General features: G+C 66.2%; 1 protein-coding gene across 5 annotated transcripts in view; it reads right to left on the bottom strand.

Moving 5' to 3' along the window:
- Positions 1 to 363: 363 nt before the first annotated feature.
- Positions 364 to 11,665, bottom strand: part of SPEG (striated muscle enriched protein kinase) — a 39,902-nt gene continuing 28,600 nt past the window's right edge. For all 5 annotated transcript variants that reach the window (XM_074828920.1, XM_074828921.1, XM_074828922.1 and 2 more), the window contains 23 exons: positions 11,132 to 11,244; positions 10,747 to 10,915; positions 10,570 to 10,663; positions 10,006 to 10,206; positions 9,801 to 9,861; positions 9,522 to 9,599; positions 9,191 to 9,363; positions 9,059 to 9,085; positions 8,664 to 8,816; positions 8,408 to 8,450; positions 8,244 to 8,312; positions 5,930 to 8,111; positions 5,667 to 5,819; positions 5,479 to 5,595; positions 5,228 to 5,395; positions 4,836 to 4,958; positions 4,476 to 4,640; positions 3,594 to 4,284; positions 3,265 to 3,504; positions 2,969 to 3,192; positions 2,419 to 2,494; positions 2,024 to 2,173; positions 364 to 1,729 (listed from right to left, as the gene is read on the bottom strand). In XM_074828920.1, coding sequence (XP_074685021.1) covers positions 1,522 to 1,729; positions 2,024 to 2,173; positions 2,419 to 2,494; positions 2,969 to 3,192; positions 3,265 to 3,504; positions 3,594 to 4,284; positions 4,476 to 4,640; positions 4,836 to 4,958; positions 5,228 to 5,395; positions 5,479 to 5,595; positions 5,667 to 5,819; positions 5,930 to 8,111; positions 8,244 to 8,312; positions 8,408 to 8,450; positions 8,664 to 8,816; positions 9,059 to 9,085; positions 9,191 to 9,363; positions 9,522 to 9,599; positions 9,801 to 9,861; positions 10,006 to 10,206; positions 10,570 to 10,663; positions 10,747 to 10,915; positions 11,132 to 11,244 — 5,678 coding nt within the window. In that variant the 3' untranslated portion in view covers positions 364 to 1,521. The remainder of the gene's footprint in view (positions 1,730 to 2,023; positions 2,174 to 2,418; positions 2,495 to 2,968; positions 3,193 to 3,264; positions 3,505 to 3,593; positions 4,285 to 4,475; positions 4,641 to 4,835; positions 4,959 to 5,227; positions 5,396 to 5,478; positions 5,596 to 5,666; positions 5,820 to 5,929; positions 8,112 to 8,243; positions 8,313 to 8,407; positions 8,451 to 8,663; positions 8,817 to 9,058; positions 9,086 to 9,190; positions 9,364 to 9,521; positions 9,600 to 9,800; positions 9,862 to 10,005; positions 10,207 to 10,569; positions 10,664 to 10,746; positions 10,916 to 11,131; positions 11,245 to 11,665) is intronic.

The following is an 11,665-nucleotide window of genomic DNA, read 5'->3' as shown; positions in this document are numbered from 1 at the left end:
CCAGGGGGCGCCGAGCGGCGGGAGGCGCCTGCGCGTGCCCGCCCGCGCGTTGCAGGGGCGGGGCGGTGGGCGGGGCGCTGCAAGGAGCCGCCGCGTGCGCGTGCCCGCGAGCGCTGGCGGGGCGCTGCCTGCTGGGGCGCGCCGCAGGGCGACAGGCTGCGCGTGCGCAGGGGCCTCCCCCAGCACCCCCCCCCCCCCTCCCCTCCCAGCTCTCCAGGTTCCTTCCCGCCCGGCCCCAGCTGGGCGCCTTCCTGGCTTCGTGTCCCTGGGTGTTGGGACAGGCCCCTCCTGAGGCGCCGAGCCCGCGGTGGCAGCTCTGCCCACCCCCCCCTTCCCCTCCCCTCGAGGCACGGAGACGGGAGCGGCTGCTCAGGGTCTTTATTGCTGCTCTGGCACGTTGCTTGCTCCAAACCGTGGGGACGCTGGCAACTCCGGAGCCCGGCAGAGAGGAGGGGACAGGGATGGGGACGGACAGAGGCCTTCTCCCCAAAGTCAAAATAAATAAAGCCCTATCGCTACAGCGGTGGCTGGAAGGCGGGTGCCCAACCGCTGCCCCCGTCCCCCCGCCCAGGGCGCCTCGGCGTGTGGGAGCATCCTGCCACCAGCCAGGGAGGGGGCGAGGAGGGGGCGCAGGGCTCGGCAGGGGCCCTGTGGGACTATGCCACGGCACTGGGGGGTCGGGTGGGAGGTGGAGGGGGGGGATCTGGGGACAGACGGGCGAGCTGGCGGCAGGGCACAGGGCGAGGGCCAGAGCCGGGCGGGCAGAGTGTGAGCAGCGTGGGCCTGAGCAGGCGCAGGAGGTGTGCGTGGCACGTGGGTGCCCCCCTGCAAAGAGGAGGGGTGTGCCAGCCAGCCCCCCTGCCCCACCGTGGGGCGCAGCCAACAGCCCCGGGGAAGGCACCGGTGTCAGTCCTGGGGCCACAGACCCGCTTGCCAGGACCGGGGCTGGGAGGAGCGGAAGGTGGGGGGCTGGTGGCCCCCGATCCCAGCCATGAGGACCAGGCTGTGCCGGCTGGCGGGAGGCCATGGGGGGCTGTGAGCGGGCCCCTCTCTGCAGGAACCGCTGGAGCAGCCTCAGTCCTCAGGTGCTGGCGTGCAAACTGGGGGGAGCGCAGGGACCCCCGTGCCATGGCTGGGGGCAGCTGCAGGCTGTGGCATAAGGCACACGGCTGACGGGACCTGTGTGGCCAGGGCTGGCCGGCGTGCTGGCGGCTGCTCTCCCACTCCCCTGTCCCCATCCCATCCTTCTCATGACCCTCTGCCACTTTCTCCGTTCCTCGCAGCAAGGTTTCCCGCCACCTCCTCGCTGCCAGACCCTACCACCGGTCCGGCTGGGGCAGCACCTCCCCTCTCCATCGGCACCACCAAAATGATGCCAGCCGCCAGTATCCCTGGCAACGGCGTGTGAGGTCCGTGGGCTCATCCCAGCGTGTCCCAGCTCCTCCTTGGCCGCCCTGTCCCGCGGCCCCTGGAATGTTCCTCTGGCTCCTCGGCCCCTTGTGGCCATGGCCAAGACACTGGCTACTGCGGCCCTGGCGGCTGGCCACCATGGTAGGAGCGGAGTAAGACCTTGTGTTTGGTGACGGCCTCGCCGCGGCGCCGCTGGTGCTCCACCAGGAACTCTTTGAGGCGGTTGGTGGTGAAGGTCAGGGTCTGGCGGCGCAGCTTCATCAAATAGGCATCCTGGAGCCAGGCGTTGGCAAAGCAGTCCTTCACCGTGGGGCGGCTCCTGGAGCAGGGGTGGCTCTGTGTCAGGGGCCATGGGGTGCCCACTGCCACTGCACCCCCCAAAACCTGGCCACCGCCCCTGACCTGCAAGATTCGGGGGGTCCCAGCCCTCTCCAAGAACAGAGATGGATCCCTGGGCTCAGGAGATTCCAGCCCTCTCCAGGAGCAGGGAAGGACCCCAGGGCCCCACTGATGATATCTGGAGGGGCCCCATGGGGCAGGGAGCTGCTCGCCTGGCCCAGTCACAGGCGCAGTCTGGGACCACATGTCCTCCCTGGCTGGGCCAGGCACTCACCAGGGGTGGACAGCGAGGACCTTGCGGATGAAGAGGGCAGCACTCTGCGAGACGTTGGGGTACAGCTTGAAGGCATCAAAGCGCCCTGCCAGGATGCGGTTCTCTGTCTCGATGGGGTCCAGTTCGAAGAACGGCGACCGCCCACTGAGCCTGAGAGGGTGGAGGAGGTGGCACAGGCTGGGGGGCAGCGGTGGGAGGACACCCGGCACCCCCCTGCCCACCCATCCCTGGTTTGGGACAGCCACAGCTGCCCAGGGTGTCTCCATCCCCGTGTCCAGTCTGCAGGACTACAGCATCCCCCAGCCCACCACCAGCATGGCATCCCCCATGGCACCGAGCCCTGGGTGGGGCTGACTACACCTCAGGGTGCTCATCCCCCCAGCCCCTTCTCTTACATGATGTAGGTGAGGACGCCAACGCCCCAGACATCTGCTGCGGAGCCCACCGGGTCCCCCTTCACCACCTCTGGTGCTGCAGGCAGGGGAGCAGGTCTGTCATATGTGCTGGGGGCCCAGACCCAGCACCCACAGCATCACCAGCACCCACAGCATCGCCAGCACCTGCATCACTCCCAGCACCTCCAAAACCTGCAGTATCTCCAGCACTCACAGCACCCAGAGCATCCCCAGCACCCCACCACTGCACCCTCCAGCAACCTGCCCTGACACCCCAATACCCTGACAGAGCCCAGTATCTCCAAGGATACCCCAACTGCCCCACAGCATCCAAACTCTCCCGCTGAGCCCAGCAACCCTACAGAAACCCTCAGCAGACACCCCCAGCACCCCAAATCCCGCCCCCCAGCTTCCCCAAAGACGCCTCAACCCCTCCCCATTCCCAAGACCCTCAGTGCACAGGCACACATGCACACTTCAGGCACAAGTGTGCCCCAGATCTGTCCCTGTCCCCATCCCCACGCCACCACACCTCCGGTGCCCCACTCACACATGTACTCCAGGGTGCCGACACGTCGCCCCAGCTGCCGCAGCACGAGGGGGTTGTAGGTTTGGGCGCTGCCGAAATCGATAATCTTGAGGGCGTTCATGCCTGAGACAACGACGTTGTCCGGCTTGATGTCGAGGTGCACGATGCGGCGGCTGTGCAGGTACTCAAGGCCTTGCAGGAGCTGCAGCACGTAGCCCACCACGTCATCCTCTGAGTAGCGAAACCTGAGGGCAAGTGGCATGAGCGGGTGGCCCTGTGCTGGCAGCCGTCCCTGGCAGCCCTGTGCCCACCTGTACCTGTCCACAATGCTGTAGAGGATCTCCTTGCCAGCACAGTTCTCGCAGATGAGCACCAGGTAGCGGGGGGTGATGTACGCCTCGTGCAGGGCCATGATGCGCTCGTGGTGCAGTGCCTTGAGGATCTCATACTCCTGCAGCACGCTCTGCTTCCGCTCTGCCTCATAGGGCACGATCTTGGCCATGAAGTGCTTCCCCGTGGCGTTCTCCTTGCACAGCCGAATCACCCCAAAACGGCCCCTGCGGCACAGGGAGGCGCTCGGCATCCCCCACATGGGGTGCTGGGGGGGGACACCCCTGGCAGAGCGTCCCATCCCACTGCTACTCACCTCGCCTTCTCATCCAGGAAGGTGTATGGCTTCTGGGGGACGCCCTGCCGCAGCGCCGTGCTGTCTTTCACCCCTGGGACACCGCTCTCGGCTGAGGGCTCCTTGGAGGATGGGGCAGTGGGGGGGGGCTCCTGCACAGGGGGTGATGTGGGGGGCATAGAAACGAAGGAGGTGACCATGTAGGGGGGCATCTTCCTCGTGGGTGCGGCGTTGGAGGTGGGAGAGAGCGTGGTGGCTGAGGCAGGGGTGGTCGACACTGGGGAAATGGGGGAGAACTTGGAAGGAGACGGAGCCTGGGGTGGGGGGGACGTGTCCGTGGGGGGTGCAGGAGAGCCCTGGATGGGGGTGTCTGTGTGGGTCGAGGCGACAGTCCGAGGAGGGGTGAACATCAGCTCCGGGGGCACGCAGACGGTGATGTCGGGTGGGAGATCAGGGTCCGGCTGTGACCCCTCCTCACAGGGCGCAGGGGGCTGGAGGACCCCGGGGGAGACATCCTCCTGCACTGCCCCATCTGCCTTCTGCACTTCTCCCTTGTGCTTGGGGGGTGGTGTGGTGGGGGGGGCCCCTGTGGTCGGTGGCTCCAGCTGCTCCACGGGTGTCTGGGTCGACCGGCTGGAAGCCACCTTCTCTGGGACAGGGACAGGGACAGGGACAGAGACAATGACGTCCTTGGCTGGGGCAGCTTGGGCATCTGCAGGGAGCAAAGGGAGGTATGAGCCAGGCAGGGGTAAGTCAGGAGTGGGGTGCAAGCACCTCCCCATTCCCTAAAGCCCTGGGGGGAAGATCCCCTGGGATTCCAGGACCCCCAGTGCATCTCAGAGTCTGCTCCCCCACAGCCAGCTCCACGGCTGCCCCATGTCCCGTGGGACAGGGCTCACTGACCTGCCGCCTCGAGGTGCACCTTCCCTGAGGGGGTGCTGTAGGGGCCCTGCCCGGCCTTGTTGACACAGGCCACCCGAAACTTGGCAGCGCTTCCAGGGGGCAGGTCCGTCACGTTGAAGTAGCAGTCGGCGATGCCGGTGCTGACAATCTTCCACTCGTGCTCCCCTGCCGGCGCGGGGGCAAGGTGAGGCGAGGGCAGACCAGGGGCAGCCCCCTTGTCCCCCACCCCTGACCCGGGACCCCACTGAACCCTCCAGGGGACAGCAAAGACACTGGGCACTTCTGTCCTGGCTTGGTGTCCCCGTGGGAGCCCATCTTTCTGGCTGCAGCTCTCGCAGGACGGGGGGCAGTCCCACGTACCATCCAGCCTGCGCTCCAGCGTGTAGGTGCAGGGGGCTTTGCTCTCCGCGGGCTTCCACAGCACCAGCACCGTGTTCTTGTACTTCTGGGGGATCTCCGGGGTGCCCGGCCGCCCGGGGAGCCCTGCAAGGGGACAGGCAGGGTGGGCTGGGTGCCTGGCTAGGGGCAGGGCAGAGATGCTGTGCCGTGAGGGCAGCACAACACGTGGACTCAGAGATATTGGAAGTGCCCATGCAAAACCAGACTGTCCCCCCTCAGAAGTTCCAGTCTCTTGCAGATGCGGAGAGCAGAGCTGAAGTGACCTGCTCCGACCGGTCCCCAGCCCCGGGGTACGTTGCCTGGGTCTCTGTCCCCGAGGCCGTCCCCCGAGGTCCCCCCCCATGCCTCCTTACGTGCCACAGCCAGCGTGCAGGAGCTGATGGCCGTGCCCAGGGCGTTGGCAGCTGCACACTCATACAGCCCCGCATCCTTCCTGGAGACCTTGGCGATGGTGAGCATCTGCCGGCCATCCTTGCAGGAGACGACGTTCAACGCATTGTCCGGCTGCAGGGACCTCTTGTCTGAGGGGGGGGAACAGAGGAGAGGGATGCTACAGTGCCCCCCTGGCACCCACCCGCCAAAGCAGTGCAGGCAGCCCCCCCACCTTTCATCCAGAGGATCCTGGGGGTCGGGCTGCCGGCAGGCAGGCAGCAGAGGGTCAGCGCCTCGCCCTCCAGCAGCACCTGGTCCTTCAGCTTGATGTGGAAAATGGGGGGGAAATCTGGAAAACAGAGCGGGGGTCAGGCTGGGGCAGCGATGCGCACCCTTCGTCCCATCCCAGGCTGCACCTACCTGACTCGCTGGGCGCGTGCAGCCGGCCGGTGATGGGTCCCTCCTCCCGCAGCAGGCTGGAGGGGATGCTGGGCTGCGAGGCCACCTTCTCCTTCTTGCTCCGCGAGAGCCCCCAGCGCTCCCAGCGGGACCGCTTCTGGCTCTCACCCCCACCTGCAGGCACCCAGGGCAGATGAAATCCGGGCCAAGCTAGAGTGGCCATGCTCACTGTGCCCAGCGTGGCTGGGCCACCAGGTGCTGGCAGGACCCCCCTCGTCACTCACCTTTGGCAGAGGCAGAGGAGCGAGTGCTGTCCTCGGAGCGCAGGGACTCAGAGGAGGGTGCGGGTGCTGGGGGGGGGCCCGGCCTCAGGCTCTCCCCCTCAGAGCTAGTGCGGCGGAGCTCCCTGGGCCCCTCACCCTCTGGGCGCTCGTCTGACAGGCTGCGCAGCCGCGCAGAGACCCGCTCCACCGTGGCACTGATCTTCCTCCGCACGGCCACCACAGGAGACTCGCTCTCCCCACCGCCCCCGGGCTCCGACCTGAGGCTCTCCGAGTCCCTCCGGTCCTTGGAGCTGCCCAGAGCCAGGCTCCAGGAGAAGCGGCGCCCACTGGATGGGGTCTCACCACCTCCATCCTCCCCCCTGCTCTTCTTCCTTTCAGCAGGCGGGGTCCGCCTGAGGAGCACAGACATCCTCCGGAGGAAGCCCCTGTCCTTCTCCACCTCGTGCAGGTCCTGCACTGACTTGGACTTGGCCGCCAGCCCAGTGGGCCGGTCCCTGCGCAGCTCCAGGGGCACGCCGGCTGGAGTGGGACGGTAGATACCCTCGTCGGGGGCTGGGGGGCTGGCCAGGTGCCGGTCCTCAGAGCGGGAGCGGGTGAGAAGCTTCAGCCCCCGGCTGAGCGATGACTCCCGGCCCCGCTTGAACTTGGCCTCAAAGACCTCTTCCGAGTCGATGTCCTGGATGAGCAGGGAACTGGAGGAGCCGGTGGGCTTCACCTCCCTCCTTGATGTCAGTGCTGGTGCTGGCACGGGAGGCTCAGCAGGAGTGGCCAGTGGGGATTGGGGGGTTTCTTCTGTGGCTGGTTCCCCACTTCGCACGGCTCCCATGGCTTGCATGACCTTGGCGTAGGAAGATGTTTTGGGGGTTTGGGCGCCAGGAGCCAGGGGCTGCAGTGGGGTGGGTGCTCCCATCCTGGCAGCCCCCTCCCTGCTGGCTCCAGCGGCCTTGGTGGGTGTCTTCTCCTCCTGTCCCCTGGCCATGGGCTTCTTCTCCATGGTGGCAGCTGCACCGGCCCCGAGCTGGCCACGCTCCTCGGGGATGCGCCTCCTCCCTAGGGCAGCCTTGGTGGCGAGGGCCCGAGGGATGGTGATGTCTGCCACGGGGGCGGTCGGTGGGCCAGGGGCATCCAGTGGTGCTGGGGGCCGGGTGTCAGAGAGGGCAGAGAGTGAGGGGGACTCCTTGAGCCGCTGGGCCTCCAGGCAGGCCACTGGGATCTCCAGGGGTGCGCCGGAGCGGCGGTGCCGGACGACAGGCTCGGCGTCCCCATGGCTGAAAGAGCTGCTCTTCTGCAGCCGGTGCTCAGGGGGGAGGAGGCGTGGTGAGGTGGCCTCGCTGGAGGCTGCCCGCACCAGCCGTGGCACTGCTGGCACTGGCGGCTCCAGCCGGGTCGGCCGCGGGACTTTCTTGTCGGGGCCAACCCCCAGGGTCTCCAGGAGGGGACCCCGCAGGCCACTGACCTTGCCATCCCCAGGGCCGCCCCGCAGCAGCCGCTGGCGCATCAGCTCCAGGCGCTGGGCATGATCGTCCTCCCCCCAGACCCCCTTCCGCCGCGGCAGCTCCATGGAGGCCGCCTTGGCCAGGGCATGGCGGGGGTCCCGGCCCACCTCAGCCCCCTCCTCAGTCCCCTTGGGCTGGTGGAGCAGCAGGGCACTGTCAGCTGAGCCACCTCTCTTCAGTTCTCCCCGCCGGGCACTCCCCGGGGACTCCAGGCTGGAGCCTTTCCTCATGGCTTTGCGGGGGTACTCTGGCCACTTCTGGGCTTCGGGGGCTTCTTCGTCAGAAGATCCAGGTGCCTCCGCCTCCACGCACGGCCGCCGTGGCCCAGAGCCTCTTGGCCGCTTCCCCAGGGCCACCCCGGGCTTTCCCGTGCCCTGGCTCTGCCACTCCATGGCAGAAACATCCCCCGGAGTGACTCCCTCCAGCCACGGCCCCTCGGATGGCCCAATGGCCTCATCATCTGTGGGGATCTCATTGAGTGACATGCGGGAACCAGAGAACTCCACCTGATGCGGCATGGGGATGAAGGGCAGCTCATCCAGGTCGTCTGAGTCCGAGGAGGATGACAGTGCCGGTGACTCCTTGAGGTGCCGGGGCACAGCAATGGAGAGGTGGTTGGACGTGTCCTCCAGCAGCTCCGGGATCGGCCGCAGCACCATGTTGCACTTGTAGCTGATCTGCGAGCGCTGCAGCCGGTGGAGAGGGCTGGATCAGGCCCAGGCAGGTGGCATGGCATCATCCTGCCCAGTGCACATCATCCCATCCCACCCAGCACACAGCCCTGCCTGCCCCCCTCCCTCCCCAGCTCCTGCCTTCACCTGCCATTTCCGACGGGAGAGGAAGAGCTTTAGGTGATCGGTGCTGATGACCTTCCCCTTGGCCAGCGTCTGTGGGGCAAGGGGACATTGGTGTCCCACAGAGCCTGCAGCAGGCTCAGCGGAACCCCGCTGCCGCTGGGTGCTGGGTCCCTGCCCAGGCTCACCTTGAACCAGGGATGCTCCAGGGTCTGCTCCGCATTGGGTCTCCTGTGAACCAACACCACCAGGTGACAACCGCCTGGGCTGGGGGGCTTTGGCCAGCCCGGGGAAGGGCAGGAGAGTCTGGCTGCCTGTGCTGCACCTCAGCAGGGCTGTGCAGCCAGCCTGCCCTTGGGCACCCCAATGCACAGGGGCCCCACTCTCCCTCAAACACAAGGGTCACACCAGAGGGGCAGGGGACAGGGAACTCGCAACACTCACAGCCTGTCGTTGACCAGCACTTTGATGACGAAGCCCTTGGCTTCCCGGGTGAGCCCCTGGAACATCCTCTCCTCGAAGGCCACGTTGTAGTTGCGGATGTTCATCAATGTTGTCTTGTCATTCTCCCCCACAAAGGGGGAGATCCCCGTCAGGCTGCCAAGGAGGGGACACTGTCATTGGGCCATGGGGACATGGGAAACAGCATGGCAAGTACAGGGGACCGAGGACGGCACCCCGGACCCCAGCGCCGGTGCCATGGGGAGGGCAGAGGCAGGAGTGGCCGGGGAGGAAGCTGATTTTGCAAGGAGTGATGTGCATGGCCACAGACCCAATACTGCAACTGGCAAGGGGGTGGGAAGGATGTCCCTCCCATGGGGGCCCACTAGGGCACTTACCAGAGGTAGGCGATGACTCCCACGGGCCTACAGAGAGGAGAGTGTGGTTACAGCACAGCACAAGCCCTCCAGGGTGCCCAGTCCCTCCCGGCATAGTGGGGACCCCACTGTCCATTCTGGGGCTGCCCTTACCAGATGTCAGTGACGCTGGAGACGGGGCTCTGGTTGACAATCTCAGGGCCCACGAACTCGGGGGTGCCATACTTGCAGTACTGCGGCTCCTCAGGTGTCAGCTCCTGTGCATTGCCGAAGTCACAGATCCGGACCTGCTCGCTGCTCGAATCCGCCATCAGGAGGTTTTCTGGCTACAGGACAGCGTGGGGCAGAGGGGAGCTTGGCAGGAGGCAGGGGCTCCCCCCAGGGAAGGGATGTCCCCTGTAGCAGGACTGAGCCCCCTGCAGTGTGGCAGGAGCCCATCCCTGCAGATGCAGGGTGGGAGGGGGCCAGAGAGCCCCGCACTCACTTTGATGTCCAGGTGCAGGACGCTGTGCTGGTGCAGGTAGCAGATCCCCTCCAGGACCTGCCGCATGTAGGACCGGACCTGCAAGAGAGCAGAGGGAGGGGGGGGGGCACCCTGAGCATGGGTTGGCCCCACGCTGGCCCTGTGCAGAGGCGGATGCGGGCTGTAGCCCCCTTTGTAGCCTGATACAATGAGCGTTGCATGTCCCTGGGCTGGGACAGACCCTGGTGTTCTCAGGCTCCCTCCCTCCCCCATCACTTTGCCTCCCCAGGTTTCACCCACCTCAGACTCGCACACTGAGGGCTTCCTTGCCATCCTGTCCAGCAGCTCTTCCTCGGCACAGCTGGGCCCCAGTCAAGGAGCACAGAAACTCCATGTCCCACTGGGCCCTGAATCCTCCTGAGCACCCAGATCCTCCGTACCTGCTCTGCCCCCACAAAAGCCTCCCCTCCTCCCCTGCGCTCCCGGAGCAGAGCCTGGAGGATACAGCTCCATGACCATGATGACAGCATTCTTCTTCTCAAAGGCGTCATGGAAGAAAACGATGCGCTCGTGGTCCAGCTGCGAGAGGATGTGCAGCTCCCGCCGTGCTGACTGCTTGGCCTTGGTCCTCCCAGGAACAAACTTGGCAGCAAAGTCCAGCCGGCTGCTCTTCTCCGTCACCCTCCTCAGGTAGGAGAAAGCCCCCCTGTGATGCGGCAATAAGAGCAAGGGGGGATATGAAGGTGGGCGAGCAAGAGACCTCCCTTGCCCCGAGCAGTTGGGGCAGGCGCCCACTCCACAGGGAGTTGCCTGCAGCCCTGGCAGCTCTCCAGAACCATCCATGGAGAGACCTCAGGCCTGGCTTTGCTCCGGCCACCCTGGCTCCCCACCCTGAGCTGGCACCAAAGCATCCATCAACGGCTGATAGCAGCCCCAGCACATCAGGATCTGGTGTACCATGGGGCTTGGTCCCCACCAGTCAGAGCCCCAGGGTGCAGCTTGGCTCCAGCACCCTTGTCCCTGGGGTGCCCGGGGTGCCCCACTGCCCACCGCACTGGTGGCCCCATACCTCCCGATCTCCTCATGCACATCGTAGTAGTCGGTCAAGCGTCGCGCCTTGTGCAGCGCCTCCTCCTCCATGGTGGCATCAACAGTGGGCTGGGCTGGGGGAAGGAAAAGCGCTGGCGGGGGGCAAGCTGGGCACCCAGGCTCTGCCCCCCAGGGCCAGGGGGCTGGCCGGCCGTACCTGCCCGCACCACCAGCTCTGCCTTGCAGGAGACCTCCCCGGCCAGGTTCTTGGCCGTGCAGGTGTAGACGCCGCTGTCGGGCTCAGCGGCGCCCAGTACCACCAGTGAGCACTCATTGTCTTCATACACGAAGCTCAGGTGGCTGCTCTCCTCCAGCAGCTCCCCGTCCTGGGGGTGACAGGGGCATCAGAGTGGTCTTGTCCCATCCCTGACCAGCTCCCAGCACCCCTGACCTTCCCCATGGATGGGACATGGGGCACATCCTGCATCACTGGGAGTGAACCCAACCCCAAAGGCCCAATGCAGTGATCCAGGTGCGGCAGTGGAGGGTGTGGGTCAGGGAGGGCTGTGGGTCAGGAAGGGGGTGGGGGGGTCCCAGCCCACCTTGTACCACATGATGTCCGGCAGCGGTTTCCCCTCCACCACCACAGCGAAGCGTGGCGTCTCCCCTTCCTGGGCATCAATGTCCTCCATGATGGACTCAAAGCGTGGTGCCTCTGCCAAGAGACAGGGCATGGGGCACCATGGGGCAGTGCCACCCCCCTGCCACTGGCATGGGGTGTACGGCTGTGGGGCACTGCAAGGAAGTGCCAGCCCATGGTATAGGGGCATGGAGCACCATGGGGCAGTGTCACCCCAATGCACAGGAGAGCAGGACACTATGGGGCAGGCCACCAACGGCATGTGCCTGCAGCACTGTGGGGCAGTCACCCATTGGTGTGGGGCACCATGGGGCAGTGCCATGCACATGGGCATGGGGCACTGTGGGGTTGCATCTCCCCCTTAGATATGGACGTGGGGTGCTGTAGGGCAATGCCACCCATGACACCTCTGTGGGGCATTGTGGAGGTGTCCCCCATTGCTCTTGGCCACAGGGTACTGTGGGGCAGTGCCACCCCATTATATACGGGTATAGGA

The sequence above is a fragment of the Strix aluco genome, chromosome 6 (genome assembly GCF_031877795.1).
Source record: "Strix aluco isolate bStrAlu1 chromosome 6, bStrAlu1.hap1, whole genome shotgun sequence".
In the NCBI taxonomy this organism is placed as follows: Eukaryota; Metazoa; Chordata; class Aves; order Strigiformes; family Strigidae; genus Strix; species Strix aluco.
Note: the sequence above shows the minus strand (reverse complement) of the source record. Positions and strands in the feature narration are given on the sequence as shown.